This window comes from Aulonocara stuartgranti, assembly GCF_965226115.1.
Source record: "Aulonocara stuartgranti genome assembly, chromosome: 16".
Classification (NCBI taxonomy): domain Eukaryota; kingdom Metazoa; phylum Chordata; class Actinopteri; order Cichliformes; family Cichlidae; genus Aulonocara; species Aulonocara stuartgranti.
In genome coordinates, this window is record NC_138952.1 from 24,767,495 (window position 1) to 24,787,077 (window position 19,583).

Here is a 19,583-nt window from a genome sequence, read left to right on the forward strand (position 1 = left end):
TCCTGAATGTACACCTTTGACCTATAACGAGCGATCTGCACATTTCTAAACTTTGAGTGGAACAGAAGAAGCTACCATAGCTCACTAGCACCCTCCAATCATAGTGTACCCACACAGAATATTTGATTTATTTTTGATGACAACAGCTTCTTTCAGAAGTGTGTGGGTGGTTTCAGCTTCCTGACTTTCCTGTTAGCTTAGTTACAATTTTATTATTCACAGAGTCCTTTGGCCTCAAGCCAATAATACTCTGTAAGTATGGATTTACTGGAGCTGTTTCTTCCTTTTGTTTCTCACTTTGCAGAGAGTTTGACACTAGAATTGCTACCTAGCTAGCTGGCATGTAGCTGAAGGTGTAGAGAAGAAAGGAGGGAAGTTCAAAGCTGATAAAGCAGCTCAAGAAAACGAAACAGCAGCAACAGATTATGAGCTGCACGCCGTCTGTTTTCTCAAGACTGTGAATAAAATTAATAAATAACTGTTAATTATTGTTTAACCTGAGACATTCATTGTGTCTCGAGTGAAGAAAAAGAAGAATTTTGATATCAAAGTTGAGATTAAAAATAGAGTAACAGACTACTTTTTTTCTCACATTGCTCACGTTTTCTTCTTCTTTTTCTTCCTCCCACCATTATTACTATTTGTAGTAGTCATAGAAGTTTGAAGAGGTGTGTTTACATTTTATAAGACCAACTAGTTTTCATCAAAAGCTTATATGCATGAACACACACATATGCATATACGCTGTTTGTGATTGAGACCCACTCTGTATCCCTGGCTGACTTGAGTGTTATTAATTAGCTCTCCATCTATACCTACAAGAAATCACAGTCTATTTCACCAAGAAGCGCAGATGACCTTTGAGTGCTTTCTGGAGTGGATTTAGCTGGTAGGTTCAAGTATCCAACCAAACTGGGCAATTCCACTTTTACTGGTTTAATCCACTCAGATCCAGTTCTAGTGTTAGACTACTCTAATTTGCTTAGTTAGGTTCCAGTTTTAGGTCATTCCAAAGTGGTAGGTGGTAAGTCTTCTGTGTAAGTCTTGGCAATTCAGTATTTGCCATTTGACAGCCATTTTGGTCACACCTCTGGGGAGTTATTTGGGTAGTTATTTTTAAAGGCCAGAGAATCATATCTTTAATTTTCGTATTTACTGGGACATAAAAGTTGCATCTACTGAGACGCCAGCCAAATCAGGTTAGAAAACATTGCAAGATATCATATACACAGCTACAAGACATTATGACTTAATTTGAAGCTCAGTTCTCAGTGCCAACACGGTCCATCTTTATGGCTGAAGCGTTCAACAAATGCCGTGCTAATTTAAATTCTGAATATGGTCAGCCAAGAAAAACAATGTCTTTGCTGCAAATGGCAAGCATATCTAACCACCACAGGGAGCATATCTATCCTGCCACCACAGAGTTTAAACAGTTCTGAACCTTTGCTGTGCACATGCATCAGTGCAGCAACACGATTGGCTCCAATGTTCCCCAGTTCAACTGTTGATTGGACGTTTTGGTCACAGGGGCAGAAATGTTACAAAATTCCCTCATAGATTTCTATTTCTCTTTATCTCATGATTTCTCTGGTTACGATTTCAGTGTCAGACTAAGTGACTAAGTGACTTTCCATCAGTCAATTTTATATTAGGCGCCAGTCTAAATTGGTCAGTGTTATTATGAGACAGGTGCAAACCTGCCAGCTCCAGTTTGAAGCGTCTCAACTTGTCAGCTTTTTGTTGCTTGTCCCACTTTGCAAAGTTGCACGCTGCGAATGGAAATAGTTTATTTAAAGAATCTTGTAAGAAAACTTTTTGCGTGTTTGTTTACAGCTAGTACCGCATCTCGGGGATCTTTTGACAAATCACCAACAGCCTGAAATAAAGCTGACTGGCTCATTAGTTTGCTGTTGGCCAGTTTTCATGCTGGTTTATCAAGTGTTTCCATGGGAGTGCAGTAGCAGATGTTTAGATCAGTATTTTTAGCAGCTTCTTAGAACAGCAACTTAGTGTAAGGGAGAAGGGTTACTGTGTGTGTGTTGTAACCAGATCTCAGAGGACAGAAGGACAGAATTAAGACCACTCTCTCAACACTCTGTTCATCATACTCACACATACTGAAAAATATCTTCAATTCATACCTATCACGAGTGGTCTACACCAGAGGCTAACAAGTAATTGAATTCAGCAGGTACAGTCACAACATAAAGCCAACATATATTTGCATCAGGAAACATTAAGGCTAGCAAAATAGTCAGCCAGCTTAAGATACAGGATTTGTAAAGGCTTAAAGGGTCCTCAAAAAGTCCTCCAGGATGTCAAAAGGGTCCTTGAAGAAGGTTAAGCCATCCTTGAGTAGTTTCAGGGAGGTCATAAAGAGGTTTCTGTTGTCCTTTAGGGAGTTTCACCATTTCTTTAATATGACTAGAGGACTGCAAGATCTCTATTGTCCCAGAATTCAGGAGATGTCACACCTCAAAAAAACAAAAAATCAAGTAAAAATAGAGTTTAATTCTAATGAGATCACTGAAAAGAGAAAGCTGCTGGTTGAGGTTGAGGAGGAAGAATGCTTAGGCTTTCTTGAAGTGGTTTCTGTGGTTCAGCTTGTTTTTGTCTTTAAAAAAAAAAAAAGTTTCTCAAGCATTTTTTCACGTGGCATCGGTGGTGTTTGAAGAGGCTCCAGTGGTTCTCCTGAGTGATTTTTAGGTAACCTTAACATTGTGGCTTTATTACATGTTAATAGGCTTTTTAAATTGGCTGAACTTATCATCAAGGTGGTCTCAGTGGTGCTTAAACAAGCTCTGAAGGCATTATAGCGGCGCATCTGAAGGAGCTCCAGTATGACGCAGTAGGTTAACAAATATTTTGGTTGTTGTAGTAATGACGGTCTGCAGGACTTCTTTTTTGTAACCGATCCACCAAGCTGACACAATAGGCCACATTTAAAAATAGACACTAATGTGTATTTACTATCATAAATAACCCCCCGGATCCAGATCGTGATCTGAGCCGTATCTGCCCACCTTCACATTCGATTACAACACCGTCTCATGTTGTTCTGAACTTAATAATCAGCTGTAGTTATAAATACAGACACTGACTCACAGTGCTGCTATATGAGGATAAACTTAGAGAGTCAGCAGCCTGGCACACAGCTCTTCTACAGCTAGCCTAATGTTACACACACACACACACACACACACACACACACACACACACACACACACACACACACACACACACACAGAGTATTTAAAGTCTGGGTGGAGCTATAGTGAATTTTTTGTTGGTTTGTTCTGAATAAGATTAATACATTGTGACTGGTTTAATGTGTTGTGGATCACAGTCAGCTACAGCTCGTCAGAATAGATTATAATAGGTCTTAAAGTAGAGTTGTATTTCTATATTTTATTTCTAATCTTTTATAATGGTACAATTAGAGTTCATGTAGAGTGGATGTAAATGGGTTATAGTACTCACATGGATGCATTAGAAGTCATAAAGAGTTGGCCAGACTGTTATTTAAAATGGGATATAATCAGGTTTACCTTCATTACATTACACTGGACATATGCACTAAACCAACATGACCAGAAACCTCCTCCTACTCCTCTTCTTCCACCGCCTCCCCCTCCTTCATCAGGCCTGATTCAGATGGCATCAGTGTTTCCACCCACACACTGTTGTTACAAAAGATTTCACTGCAGGGCTTTGACATGCTGTAACTTTAAACATACACAGAATAATATGCTTGCATCAGGTAACTAGCATGAACTAGCAGCAGCAGGTGGATTCAAACATCTTCAACTGTTTTCCTAAAATTGCTCACATGTAACCGCCCTCCAAATAATCCACTGCTAATAATTCATGGCAGATTTAGAGTACTCAAGTTTTGTTTGTTGAAGAAATGTTTTGTAATAGTTGTGTATAGTGTGATGTGGTCAGCTTGGATTCTGCGTGAGCTCGGTTAGTGTACTTCCTGCCTTTTGAAAGTTTACACATCTTTCTGGCCGAGTGGCAGCTGGACACGTGGACTCATTATGTGAGCCAATCGTTCGCCCTCTCTTCGCTTTGTCTTTCTGTATTATTGCCTCTCTCTGCCCCGAGCAGCTGCAGCTGCATATGTTCTGTATCCATATGTTAGGTACTGTTAAGCAGATCTGCTGCTCAGGTTTCCAGGTCGTAACTCCAGAGATATCAAAGATGAGCTCCCTTTGTTTGCTCTTCAGAGAATATGCCAAGAAGTGTGTCTTTCTCTTTAACAGGCACAGCTTTAGATATATTTCCTGATCCTTACAGATGGTTAATTTGACAAAAGGCTATTTATGACATCATTATTCAACAAATTTTTGGATAAAAGTTCTTAAATGTATTAATAAATGTAATTTAATTTCACCTTCATAAAGTGTCAACAGACTAATGACAAAACAGCTGAGGAATCATTATTAAAACTCAATAATGGCCAATATTTTTAGCCAAAAGGGACCAAACTAAATCCATAACATCATAAAATGGCTCACCCGTTTTATGTAGCGTGAATACGAGTCAACCAGGGTTTTTTTCTGGATTCATTTCTAGATGTTTTCAGTATGGAAAAATATAAGTATATCCTTATTTTCGCATTGTGGTGTGACTGTAGCAACTCTGAAGTGAAATTTGGGTCAATATAAGTTTCAGCTTCATCCTTAAAGCAGAAACTCTGCCCTGCAAACCTTTGTGTTGTTGCTGTTTGTTTGAAGTGTGTGAAAACAAAGGTATTAGAAATCAATTATTTAAACTTCGTGTCTGTTCCCAGGAAGTGGGAGTGGTGCAGTGGGCGGAGCGTTGCCAGGTCTCATAGGTGCCACTGGTCCCTCAGTCATGATGAAACCCTTTCTGCCGTTTCCTGTTGAGACAACGTCACCAGTTGGACTTTTCCCAAACTTCAACACGGTAGGTGTGTGTGGTAGCGACAGGTGAGCGTGTGTCATAGCTGCAGGTCAAATAGATCGAACAAAAAAATCTTTCATGGTGTCATCAGTACTCGGGTTGAAACAAGCTCGTGACCTCTGACCTCTGTGTGTCTCACTCAGATGGACCCGGTGCAGAAGGCTGTCATCAACCACACCTTTGGTGTTACCATGGTACCTAAAAGGAAACAGGTCATCTCCTGTACTGTCTGCCAGTTGAGGTTCAACTCTGATGTAAGTGTGTGTGTGTGTGTGTGTGTGTGTGTGTTTTGTTTCTGGTCGATATACAAGATATAAATATAAATGAAGTGTTTGCTTATTAATACATTTACACGTTTGCTAGAAAATGTTAGCACTGTATCTTAGAAATGTTTGCTCATTAGCACCTAAAGCCTGTGTAACTGAATTAGTTTTCCAATCATAAATATAATTCAGCACATCTAAAATTAACATTTGCCATGCAAGCTAATCTGAGCTTGCTGTTAACGACCGCATTTCAGTCCTGCGTTTTTATGGGATCTGATCCTGAAAATGAACAATAACAAAAAACTGCCGTTTATTGTCTGACTTTTAAATTTTCACTGGCGTTACTGTGGATGAAAGTTTATTCTCAAGTAGTTTATAGTTAGTCTTGCTGAAAAGGAGGGTCCTACCACTAGAGAGATGAAGTCTTTTCTTTTCTTTTTTTTTGTATAATTTTGTGAGGTGCTCCTGGAAAAGAACAGGTGCGTAAGCTCAGGTGTAACACCTCCCCTTCCACACCCTAATGACACAGATCTGCGTAAACGACACTCTGCCCATTCACAGACGACTGCTGTGCGGGAACGAGCTGCCTCATTAGGAACATGCCAGTCAAACATCACTTATTCATGAGCTGGTGAAATTATTCATGAGTGAACATGAAAACAGGAATCACGGCTCAGAGAAGTAAGAGAGAAGCGTGACCTCTTATAGGGGAATTAGTCTTATGGGATGTGATACGAAGATTTTGTGTAAAGCACTCTCTAGAAGACTAGATAAATATGTGCCTAATTTGATAACAGACGATCAACAAGGCTATCATAATATAAGACGTGTCCTCAATGTACTTTATGAGAAAAACAATAGGGAGGACACTGCGCTGCTATCACTAGATGCGTGCAAAGCCTTCGATAGAATAGAATGGAATTATCTCTTACAAGTGCTCCCCAGATATGGACTAGGTGAAACATTCCTGAAATGGATCCGATTATTGTATACACATCCAACAGCACAAGTTTTAACTAACAATAACGTATCAAAACCCTTTAATTTACAGCGATCAACCAGGCAGGGCTGCCCTCTGTCACCAATTCTCTTTGTGTTAGCAATAGAACCTCTGGCCATAGCTGTGAGAGCAAATGCAGGAATATCAGGGATAAGAATTGGAGGAAGAGACCATCTAATTTCTTTATTTGCAGATGATATTATATATATTTTTTGACTAATCTGAAAGATAGTAACCCTAATTTAGTAACATTAATAAAAACATTTGGAGAATTTTCAGGAAACAAAATTAAAAATTCTAAATCAGAATTAATGTTTCTTAATGAAGAAGAAAGAAGAAGCCCTGTGGTGGCCACCCCATTTAAAACAACTACAACAGGCTTTAAATATTTAGGCATTAGGATCGCCCCAAGCATCAAGGACATAACCTCAATAAATTATGATCCCCTTGTAGAAGAGGTCACGGAAATGCTAAACCGCTGGACAAACCTGCCTGTATCTATGATAGGCTGGATAAATATCCTAAAAATGACAATTTTACCCAAATTTTTGTAATACTTCCAAACACTTCCGTTGCCTCTACCAACTTCATTTTTTGACAGTTTAAACAAACTATTTAACCAATTTATTTGGAATAATAAGGAGGCAAGGCTCCGCTTACAACTACTTTACTTGCCCTATGAAAGAGGAGGTCTCCAAGTCCCCAACCTCAGATGGTATTATATGGCTGCCCAACAACACCTCCAGCCTGGGTTGACATCGAGCAAAAATCTGTTCCAGATCTTCCCTTACACACTTTTCTATATTCTTCAGACACTAAGACATTAAGAAAAAAATACAAGGAACCCTTTCTTGAAAAATACAATTATAATTTGGCATGCAGCTCATAAATATGTGGGCGATCCTCCATCGCTTTCGCAATTTACCCCTATTTGGGGAAATGAAAAGTTCACGCCAGGTAAAAGTGATGGAGGATTTAAAATATGGAAAAATAAAGGCATTCAAAAAATTAAAGACCTATATGCAGATGGCATGCTGCTCACATTTGATCAGTTGTGTAAAAAATATTTAATACCCCCAAAGCACTTTTTTAAATATTTACAATTGAAAAACTATTTGTCATCAAAACTGCAAAGGATTGCTGAACTTCCACCACTGACAAAAATAGAGGAGGTATGCATTAAGAATACAAAAGGGAAAGGTTTTCTCTCTATATGTTATAATTTACTGATGCTTTCCTCCAAAGACTCAGCAGCAGATAAACTGGATGCTTGGAGAAGGGAGATCCAAGAGGACATAGATGAAAATGACTGGAACCAGGCCTGCTTAAAAGCACAAAAACAAACAATAAACACACGCTTTAAACTACTGCAATATAAATGGCTCATGAGAACCTATATAACACCTGTCAAGCTTCATCATGTGTCCAATGATATTCCGGACATCTGTACTAAATGTTTAGTTGAAAAAGGGACTCTTCTTCATTGTCTATGGGAGTGTCCTAAAATCCAGGACTTTTGGAAAGATGTTATCAAATATCTGTCTGAAGTGTTTAAGGTAAAAATCCCTTTAAAAGGAAAACTCTATGTACTTGGAATATATCCAAGGGAATTTAAGCAATCGGGAAAAAAACCAAATTACTGGACTATGGACTACTTCAAGCCAGAAGAGCCATTGCGCTATGTTGGAAGAGTATGGATGCTCCCTCCATGGGACTCTGGAAAAAGGAAATTGCAGTCTCTCTAGGCCTGGAAAGAAACATTACCCTTCCTGTTGCAGTGTGAATACCCAGAAAACGAGGACTCGCATTCATCTGATTGGCCAAAACGCCACGTTACTGGATGATGTTTCACTGTTGGGAAACGCTGAGCATGATGAAAAAAATAGCTATGGCAATTTCTTGTTAACCTTCCTGCTGCACAGATGCTCCGGCTTTATTCAGAGAACGAGGGGGCTGCACATTTTTCACGCATCGCCAGCCCAAAAGTGGCCTCAGGTCCATCTCCTGTGCATTTAACATTATATGTAAAGTCCTGTTTTAATCAGTCCGGCTGTGTACACAGGTGGCCCAGAGGCCTGGATTTAATGTGTGCTATATGTAGGTCTGTAAATAAAACATAAATGTATTTTCATGCTTCAAGCCTATTGTCCTTGTTTTGATGTGTGTAATTCCAGCGATTGTGCTCTGAGCTTTTCCAAAACACAGGTGTCCTATAGCGTGCATGAATGCCTGCAGCTCCAGAGCTGCTGTGCTGCTGCAGCTTTGCTAGCATGCTTTTCTATGCCTTCTATGGTTCAACAACTACCCTGAATTACTAAAGGGAGATTAGCCATAGAGACCAAACTTTTTGTATGCTGTAAACATGTTTATGTCTTCTGTAAGGTGAGCACCTTATAAAGCAATGTACAGGGTTCATTGTTATAGCTGCTCTGAAGTGGCTTTTCCAGTCACTGACTGCAGTCTCTGGCCCTTTCACATCGGTTTTATTTTGGAGGATGCTGAATGGCTCAAATACAAAACTTAAACTTTTCTATTTCTACATCTCAGTCTCAGGCTGAGGCTCATTACAGAGGAAGTCGTCACGCAAAGAAGCTCAAGTCTCAGGAGAACAAAGCCAAGGCTAAGCTGTCAAATTCTGCAGAAACCAATGGGAGCGTCTGTAATCCTGCTGGCCCCGCCCCTCTTGTCTCAGCTGTCCCCGTCCCTCTTGTCTCAGCTAACAGCAGCACTAATCAACACACAGGTTCATTTTTATCCAGTAATAACACTGATGTGAATTATGTTACTGCTGATGTTTTTTTCAGATATTGTTTCATTTTCCTTCCACTCTTCTCCCTTCAGATTTCTTATCCAGAACCGCAGACACTCCGTCTCCTGTCAAATCTTTCCTCCTCCCCTCTACCTCCCCTCTCTCTTCCTCCTCCCCCTCTTCTAGTAGAGCAGGCAGTGAGCCTCCTCCATCCAGCCCCCCATCGGGACTCCCAGCTCCAGGCCTCTCTTCCTCTTCGTCATCCTCTTCTTCCAAAGTGTCTTCCGCTTCCGCTCCCGCTCCTGTCACCACCTTGTCTTGCCCTGCTCCCCTTCCACCTGCACCCTCCCAGGATGCTTCACCTTCAGTGGAGTCAGAAGAGGAGAAGGCGAAAAAGCTGCTGTATTGTTCTCTTTGTAAAGTCGCGGTCAACTCGCTCTCTCAGCTGGAGGCGCATAATGCAGGTGAGGAGAGATATGCACCTTTGATTTTATATGATATGCATTAGCATTAGCATGCAAAAACAAAAGCTTCTGTGGCATCTAGTTCTTTGTTACACCTTCATTTACAAAATATTGAATGTATGAAAATTGTCGGTTCTGGTGAATGTTAAGTTGCTGAAATTTAAATTGAAGTTAAAGGACAGAAGGATTGATTCATCTTTAGCACAGTACAGGAAATATGTACAAAAGTGGCCTGTAGAGTCTCTGGGCTCTTGGTTTCTTTGAGCATTGCACAGTCTGACCTTGGGCTGGATTTGCTGGAATGCCCAATCCTGAATAAAATCTCTCAGCGTACGATGGGAGATTTCACATTGTTTGGTAAATATCCTTATAGTTCTTCCCGGATTGATGGGCTGATAGTCCCTGATGGTAATCTCTTTCCTCCTGAGCATTTTGTTACTCATCGTCTTAATTCCCGTGGAAGTATTAAAGATGGACATATTTTTGACTTTGTTTGCATTTCGGCTTCGTTTTTGTTAAATAAATGTTGATATTGTGTAACATGTGACATGTTGTAACTCATCTGTGGTTTTATTTACCTAATTTCAAGACCTGCCAAGTGTCAGCTCATGTTTATTATCTCCTGATATGTGAAACCCTTGAATTGACAGAGTGTCTTTTTACCATGGCTGTAAATCAGTGAGGACAGGTCCAACTACAATATCGGCTGAGCGGTTGTGCTTCTTATTTACAGTGCTAAAATAGAGTAAGCATCAGGTGATTAAACTAAAATAATACAAAATATGTCTGTTGTGCATCTCAGCATAGCGCTTCAACTAATGTTACCATCTGTAAATACCAGCAATCAAGTGATTAAGTCAACCGGAGAATTTTCCTGGATGGAGATTACAAATGCAGTTCCCACGAGGCCTTGTCCTGTGTTTACTTTAAGTCGGACCCAAAAACCCCCAAAAGAGATTCACATAAAACCAAGTTTTCTTTTGAAAGCTGCGGGAAGCTCACTCGAACATATGCTGTTTTTTTCACTCTTCATATCTCTGAATCTATAAATTAGGTGGACAGTTCAATTGCTGGTAGTTATTTTACTTCCTCACAGAAACATACCAGGGTATATACATTTAGCTATACAGCTATAAACACATTTAGAAAGAGGAGAATTTGGATTAATGACACTGAAAGGTGGAAGGAAGGTGTCCCTTAATCTCCCTCAGTGGCTCTGTGCTGCCCCTGCTTGGAGATCTTTGGTATCTACTTTTACTCCTGTGACATTAAAAGATATTCAAAAAACAAATGCTGTGCTTCATGCATGAAACACACACAAGCCTTAAACTTATTAAACTTGTTCATAATCCAATATGGCCAAAAGGATTTGTGGAAATCCTGGAATACATCAACAGGGAGAGCTTTCAGCAGAGTTTCTGCACTTCTGTTTCCACATTATGATAATCACACATGAATATTTATCCTCGGCAAGTCTTTTCTGGTTGATTTTTATAGAAAGCTTTTGTAACCATGAAGATAAAGATCAGTGTAAAAGCAGACGATGTGTACAGGTTTTATTTTGATGGAATTAAAACAACAGACCCATATTTAAAGATATTTTTACCTTTCGTGTTTCCTGAGTTTGTTTTCCTTTGCTTTCAGGATCAAAACATAAAACAATGCTGGAGGCTCGTAGTGGCGCTGGGCCGATCAAAGCCTACCCTCGGCCTGGAGCAAAGCTGAAGAACGGCAGCAGCTCGGGACTGAAGGGCTCCGGCCTGCAGAACAAAACCTTCCACTGCCAGATCTGTGATGTCCATGTCAACTCTGAGATCCAGCTTAAACAGGTAGAAACTCGCAGCAGGTTCACAAATATCTAAAGGAAGGCAGCTACAGGATTGTCAGACTGTTCATATACACTCAAATATTTGCTACACAATACTAAGGTTCAGTAAAACCAGCAATTCACCTCAGCATTGCTGTCACAGAAGTGATCGTCGTCATATTGGACTCCTTTCACAAGGTTTTACAGCGTCCTGCAGAGTAAATAGACACATATTGACATCTGAGGTAAACAGTGGACTGACAGCCTACACTCACTACAGATGAACTGTGGCCAGAGTTTTGTCATGCAGTGGCCACCGTAGCTAGGATAATGCACTTAAATTGTGAGGGATAAGAAAGTTGAACTCAACTGACTCTAAGCTGCACACCCTAGTGGTGAGATTTCACATACTGTACCTTTAATGTAGTTTCAGTTTATGTTTAAAGTTTAAAGTAAAAACAGTCTTCTCACAGTTACAACTGGAAAATTAATGTTTATTCATTTTATTTTGGTTTTTAACCCCTGGAAAGGCCTTTTGCTGTACATTATCCGACTAATGTGTTTAACAACTCTTTACCTGAAATGACAAATGAACTTACACTAGTGAACTACATACTTGGTTGCTTTTAGTTTGTGAATCATTGTGAAATCTTGATCCTTAATTTCATTCAGGTTCTTCTGTTCTTGTGCAGTTTATAGTCTCGGTTGCTGTTGGTCTTGTCTGCCCTCAGATTTGCTTTCACTGTGACAGTGTTTGTTGTTGTTGCAGCACATCTCCAGCAGGAGGCACAAGGACAGAGTGGCAGGAAAACCCAGCAAACCCAAGTACAGTCCTTACAACAAACAGCAGCGCGGCTCACTCACTGTGAGTGTCTCTTTACCTCCCTTCCTCTAATTAAGTATTATTATTTACTTTTGTCTTCATTCTGTTTTTTTTCATCGATGTCTCTTTGTTTCCTCTCCTCCTCTCTTCTCCATGTTTGCTCAGAAGGAGCTGGTGAAGCCTGCGCTCTCACCTTCATTCCTCTCCACTCCTTTTGCTCCACCATCTACTCCGCTCACCCCCTCTCTATCACTCCCTCCATCCTCTCTGTCCTCTTCCCCCCTCCTCACACCCACGTCCTCCCCCCTCACACCTGCGATCTCTATCCACCCTCGCCCTCCGGCCTCTTCCCCCCTTTTCACAGCCTCCTTCCTCCGTCCAGCACCTGGACCAATCAGAGCGAGCCAAGGATCGATTCTCTTCACGCCGTACTGATGCCAGCAGAAGCGGGAAGTCATACCAGCGAACTTTGACATGCTTTTTGTTGCCACTACGGGGACATGGGAGACATCGCATTAAGACTGCAGGGATTCAAACCTGCAACCTCCCCACTAAGAAAGTTGTGAACTGTGAACTGCCTCTTGCCGACCAGAAGAGGGGATGTACGTTTAAATAACCTGAACCTGGATGAACGAAAAAACAGAATAAAAAATAACAAAACAGTTCTTTCATTGAGACATGTGAAGTTCCTGGAAACCAAAAAATACTGAAGTTGCTCAACATTGTTTAGAAAGCACTAAGTGACCGTAGAGACCTGCAAAATCTAAAACACAGGGCCCACCTTAGAGAAAGCCAAGTCGAGAACAAATATCCGTTTTTAGCAGCCTGCATTGGCCAAAAAAATAGGCTTTTAATGTATTTTGATTTGTCAGAGCTGACAAGACACTGAATCTAAAGACAACCCAGAACCTGCTCCCAAACTCTTACCAACACAGGTAACAGTGCTGTTACTGATTTTTTGGGGGGTAGGTTTTGAGGAAGTTTGGACGTTTTGATGAGGCCAGACACTAAAGCTGATGGGAACATTTTGCTCGAGATCCCAGCTCGGGTTCTCCCTCAGAGTTTGAAGAGGATTGGAGGAGCTGTTCTATCACCTGCTCGAGGAGCTTAGCAGCACAAATAAGACGTCAGAAACTCAGCAGACGTCGTCTATCGTGACCTAACACTACTGCAGCTGTCAGCGTGCCCTCACTCAGACGCTACTCTCGTGTTTCACATATACATAATTCCTGAAGAAAGTAAAAAAAAAAGTTGGATGGAGTACACAGCATTTTGTACTTATTGTCAACAAATCACATGAAACACTCTAAAAACAGTTAGACGTCCTGTTGTGCAGCTCCGAAACCTACATGGTTTACAATAAAACCTACATGGTTTTATTTATTAGTGGGGACACGGTGGTGTGAACTGTTTGGTTGAACAGGCGGCCTGTTTTCAGCCTCTGCGAGTGTTTGACCTACTGATCTGTTTGGTGATGTCATTAAAACCTTATTATTTGGTTACTGATGTATAAAAACTTGACCAAAAATTTCACTTTTCTCCTTAAAAAAGAGCAGAAATAAATAAAATAGCTTTTTATTCACCTGTTGTTCAGTTCTAATATCTCCCTGCATCCAAACTGCCAGGCAAGTATGCAATTCAATTTGTAAAATGTTTCTGTTTTTTGTCCCAAAACAATTACATTTTGATACACGTGAGCTACGTAAATACTAAAATCAGCTTTAAAATCCTTAAAAAGTGTAAAACATCTGCAACTGGTGACATGACCTGACACAGCACTACAGCACATCCTGCTCTGTGTCCTCAGTGGCGGCTACAGCTTCACCAAGTTGCACTAAAGCAGATATATTCTTTAGTGGAAACATGAAAAGCAGTTTAAACCAGACAGCTTCTCAGATCAACATTGTCACATAACCGTTAATGGTTATCCAAAGGTTTTGCTCATCATTGTCTCCGACTGTTTTCTGCTTTCTGTGTGACTAATGTGTGACTAGTGTCCCCGTGTCCTGTCCACCTGTCTCCGCTGCCTGTTGAAAAATGATTTTGGACTCTGGATGGAGAAAAGGGCCTTCTGTCTGATTCTTTTGTTTTATTGAACCTTCCTGCTGTCACTGAACTTTCTGGAGTTTGAAGCATCTGAGCAGAACTTTTCTGAAAGCTGAAGAGTTGGAGAGACGTTTTAAAACATTACTAGAACTTTCCACAACCTGCAAATAAGCTCACGGACTCTCAATCGATAAAACAAACTTTTACCTACAGCTTTAATTAATGCTTCTCTGGTTATTTTTGTGCTCTATTTATTTATTTTACATTGTGTGTTGTATATATTTACCTAAAGCTTTTTCTTGATTTTTCAATAACTGCTTAAATTAAGACTTTTGGTCCATTTAGCACTCTGGTCCAGGGATGGTTATCTCAAGGTGCACGATGAACCCATTAGCTTTTAAAGCTTTCTTTGGCCTTCATATTACCTTTTTTCATCATCACTCAAAGGTCCACTTCTTGGCTGTTTTCTGAACCTCCAGCTACATCTCAGAGCTTTGGGTGAGGTGTGTTTTTGTGTTTTTCACTTGTTCTTTATAGTCCAGCTCTGTTACCCAGGATAATAAAAATAGACTTGATCTAGGAGCAGAGAAAAATCTGTGTTGTCAAACCCACTGAGTGTGTGAATACACGCCAGCATCGCAGGATATTTATCCAGTCTTCCAAGAACAACAGGAAAGTGAAAATTATTTTTTGGCCACAAAACCTTGAGTAAAAACACGACTTTACCCCGGCTTGCTTAATATGTGATACACAGAGGGGCCTGTTTTTTTGGCTTTAACTTGTTCTACGTGCTTCGTTACTTATTCAGTTTTAATGAGTAACAATAGTCAAATCCTGTCTTTAACCTCCTAAGACCCGAACTCTTCCACGACATGCATTTTTAATTTCTCTTTGATATTTGGGCTGATTGGGACCCGATGAATGTAAAAACAAAGAATTACCAGATTTTTATTTTTTTTTTACCTGATTTTTGTTTCTAAGAAAAATGAGAGCCACATATGAGGATATTCATTTAAAATTTCGATAGACCATTGGCAGTATAATGTCCTCGTAAGTGGATATCAGGCCCCTGTACACCAAAATTTAATATTTTGGTCTAAATAAGCCAAAATGTGATGTCCACATATGTGGACGCCAGGTCCTAGGAGGTTAAACTAACTGTTGCTGAATTTCTGTGCTGCCTGATAAACAAAGAAGAACAACATTCAGAATGACGTTCGTATGTTTTCTTTTTTCTTTGTTGACGGGGTGGTTATTTATCTTGTTTTGGTGCAAAGCTTTGAGGCTCGATGAAAAAATGATCAATTTAAAGTACACTTTTCATCTTGTGTATGTTTCCTACATTTAAATTATGTTGTTGTAATGTCTGGGTGCTACGGTGCTGTCGCATTTGCTGATTTATGTAAGCATTAATCGATTTTTTTTTTGTTTAATTTAATTCAATTTTCCGTTTCAGTCATTCAGGTCATGTGATGAAGCTTTAAGGAGACGTGGTTGAAGGATGTGGGGAAAAGCCTTTTAGAGGGCCTTTGAGCAAGCATTATCACACAAACTGTTCACAGGGTCCCAGATGAACTTTTAATGCTTTAATATGTTTGTTTTTCTGTCCAACACACTGAGCACTGGAGCCTCTAGAGGGCAGTAGCAGGACTTTTGGCTGTCAGTCTGGTGTACTGCTAGCAGATAGCTTCTTTTAGCACTTTTAACCTTCAGGTTATTGTTTTCACAGTTGCACTGGAAACCAGAGAAAATGTTAATGTTACTAATGATGTCATGGTGTCTCCTCATCAAACTGTATAACAAATACTCTGATGTAACGCGATGTCACAGGAAAGCAGTCAGATACTGTGCAGACAGGTCTACCTGAGGAACACGTGCCCGCTCAGGTAAAAGGCAGCATGTGATTGGTCAGATTAACACTGGCGTCAGTCTTAATGACTTTGGAGTTGAAGGATGGGTTCATATTTTATTTGCAGCCAGTACGGACAACATTATCAACGACACTGAGCAATGCCTCACAGACATGTGATTTCTGTGTTACAGTAGACTTGAGGAAATGTGAACCCATCCTTTAATGGTAAAAGTGGTCTACTACTGGATAAATGTGCTCATTTTCTTAAAACTTTACATTAATTTCTTCTACAGGGTTATTGGGTGATGTAAACATCAGAAGCGCAGCATGTGGTGGCCTTCACATGATAGCCTGGTGGCAGCATTGTCTGTGTCCTCTATGCTTTGTTGGGAACTCTTCCATAGCTTCACCTTCTTGAGCTAGTCTTGGCTGCTGTAGCTCCTCATTGGCTTTCTTTAGTCCTTTGACCTTGAAGTTAGTCTTTTGTAGGAAATTCCACATGGATGTTGCCCACAGCAGCTGACTTTAGTCTAGAAATGAGGACGCACACTATACTTTGGAAATGGCCTCAACAACCAGACACTGGAACCTGGCTTGTTGCAGTTCATGGGAAGTTTTTGTACATCTAGATAGGTTAGAGTGTGATCCCTACTACCTCTTTAAGCTTCTTTATGAGGTCTGAATTCTTTTCTGTCAGTCAGAAGCTTGAAGTCAGAAGTGGAGGACAGTGGAAAACTAGCTTTGACCCTCTGGAAGTCTGTTTGTGGTGTCTGTGAGGACCTTATCATCCCACCACCTACGGCGCTTTTTGACATCCAGTTAAGATGTTGCTCAGGCTGCATGAGCCTGGCTGACACCGCTTGCAGGATGCATCCTTTTCCTTGTCTCAGGCAATAAAGCTGCTTGGGATTGGAAAGAGGTTAGTCACAGCACACATAAGGAAGTCCAGCATGCCCTGCTGACAGCCCCAGAGCTCCTTCCAGGACTGCAATGGCTCTACTGCTTCAAACCTATCCTCATATTGCATTGGGTGTTAACACCTACTGACTCTATGTGTTAGTCTTCTTTTTAAACTCTCAGCAGCATGAGTTGCCTCTTGACTTTGGCTTTGTTAGACCTGTCCAATGATTTTCTAGTGTTTCAAATATTCTTCTGCCTCCCTCACTGCTTGAAACAGTAGTGCTTATTAAAGGATGGTTTCTTTCTCTTTGGTTTTTGGAGGTTATCTCTGGTTTCATATACTTAATTAGAAATTTAGCACATTTAGAAATGATCAATAGCTAACACGAGCACATTTACAGCATTGGTGTGAATGTCACTACGCTGTTTTTATGTAAATACTTTTGTTGCCATGGCAAGAAAAAAGCACACCAGGCCTCACAGCTGAAAGACTGTATCAGAAAGAGAAACACGAGCAGAAAAAGTCAGTAACCCTCACATTTGGAAATCGTCATCGTCAATATTGAATTTTCTGTGTTTTCAAGTGGTCAGTATTTTAAATGTCTTCCTGCCTCTTCCTGAAGAACTTGAAGCCTCTCAGTCTTCCAGTAACAAACAAACAGTTTGTGTGTGTGTGTGTGTGTGTGTGTGTGTGTGTGTGTGTGTGTGTGTGTGTGTGTGTGTGTGTGTGTGTGTTTTCTATGCAGTAACTGATCTCACAGCTCAGTAACTTACTTCAGTTCTTGTGTGTCAAATCTGTGTTAATGATGGCTGTCTGACTCTTCTACATCAAATCAGCTGTTCTCAACTTCCTGTCCCATGATGTCATCAGGGTGCAATATTGAACTGATCAGATGCTGCTTTTCTCAGCACTTAAGGCTTGGTAGACTTTACATTCGGGGGCCTGTAGTTGCAACACTGGTATGAATTAAACTGGGATGCACTGTTTAAATGGTGAGTGTGTTTGTGTTTGAGTGTGTGTGCATTCTTGGAATAAATGTTGACTATTTGCTTTCAACAAAAGAGCCCATTTCCATGAACATCAATGTCATGCAAACAGTGAAGTAAATTAAATGTTTAAAGGAGCGGTTCACCCAAACTACTACACACAGGGCTTCTTCTTTTTCTTTTTAAGCATCTCATATATTTGAGATAACTACAAAACATAGTTTGGTGGAGTGTTATATGTGTTATTTGTCAATTTTCGCCAAATATATTTTAAAAGCGCATTCAGGTTTGAAAGTGGGAAGGAAAAACTGGTGACGCACACGGTTCAGCTTCGATACATTTAGCCAGCCCTCTTCATTCAAATCCTTCACGGTTGACCTTGAATGGAAATGTTTGAAGTGCGCTCAGAGATGAATGTGAAAGATGTCTCCCTTTATATTCCAGTCTTCCTGCTTTAGAGAACCCTTGTCAGCTTCTTTTTTTAACGAAAATTGTTTATTATGATGTGAATATGCAAATTATATTATGCAACATTTCTCTTATTTTATTCCTGTAAAAAATTGTTTTCATTAAAAACTGCTGTATATCCTACATCAGCCGTGTTTATTCTTTTTGAAGTAAAAGAAGACTTCGATGAAGAAACGCTGTCACACAGACCCTACGCAACACTGAATTATGACCAAATGTTTTTGTTATATATACCTATGTTAGTCATGATGCTTTAAAGCAGCACTGTGTAAAACAGTCCTGCTGAAAGCTAACTCACGTGGGTCAGCAGAGTGGTTTTACTCTCCCTGCAGTTTTTTCCAACAGTAGAGTCCATCTGTTTTCTTTTGATTGTGCAACATGAAATCAGATACTTGAACTAAGCTATTTAAAAAACATTTTGACATAGGCATGATCTAATGATCATCAATATGTGCTTGTAGGCACTTTAATTTCCTGCTTTCGTCGCTGATCAAACATAAGTTGTTTTGGCACGTAAACTCAGCGTCAGGTGAATGAAGTCAGGACATCATCCTGAAGTTGCCCTTTCTCACACAGCAGAGATACCACTCTGTTTGGTTTAGGTGAGGGTGCTGCTGGGTACAGCACGTAGGAGGCAGACTAGCTCAAATGCAAATGGATGGACTTTGGTGGGTTAAAGACTGTTCCATCTGAATGCACCTGCTCATTTGAATTTTCATACACTCATCCACTGGGCAATGCCGTTGTCAAAGTTCAGGTCTGGATGTTTGAAAACAGATAAGTCAGCCTCTAAAGGTTTATTTTTAAATTTTTATTATTAAAACACCTCCCAAAATCCATTGACAAAATCCATTGAGTGCTTTCTTTCTAACATTCACTGTCTGATGAACACATCAGATGACAAAAATGTTTGTACAGATATATACAAATATACAAAAAATATAAAATCATGAAGAGGCTTTAGTGTCTGTTTTCTGAGCTTGGTTTGTCTACATGACAGCAAGGCGTTTAGCCTAGAAGAACTGCCAATTCAGATCCTGGTAGTGGAGCTAGTGTGTAAAACAGACATTCTGCATGAAGCGTCCTAGTGCTTGCTGAACATCTTATCTTCCTCTTCTTTTTTTTTTTATTTAACAATTTTGTTGATTAACATGTTTGGTTCTTGAGGTTCTCCTGTATCCTGTTGAATCACCCAACCTCATATAATGCACTTGTTCCATAATATGGTGTTGGGACACAGTGACTTCTTTCATCCAAACTTGGGTTTGTGTCCAAACATCTGTCTGGAG

The 19,583-nt window shown here is 40.2% G+C and overlaps 1 protein-coding gene across 1 annotated transcript in view; it reads left to right on the top strand.

Annotated features, from left to right (window-relative positions):
• Positions 1-18,422, top strand: part of znf385b (zinc finger protein 385B) — a 71,554-nt gene extending 53,132 nt beyond the window's left edge. The window contains 10 exon segments of the mRNA XM_082507309.1: positions 4,799-4,935; positions 5,076-5,186; positions 8,746-8,941; positions 9,040-9,411; positions 11,056-11,240; positions 11,988-12,083; positions 12,207-12,344; positions 12,346-12,508; positions 12,511-12,549; positions 12,552-18,422. Of these exon segments, the coding sequence (XP_082363435.1) occupies positions 4,799-4,935; positions 5,076-5,186; positions 8,746-8,941; positions 9,040-9,411; positions 11,056-11,240; positions 11,988-12,083; positions 12,207-12,344; positions 12,346-12,508; positions 12,511-12,549; positions 12,552-12,607 (1,493 nt within the window). The 3' untranslated portion in view covers positions 12,608-18,422.
• Positions 18,423-19,583: the final 1,161 nt, after the last annotated feature.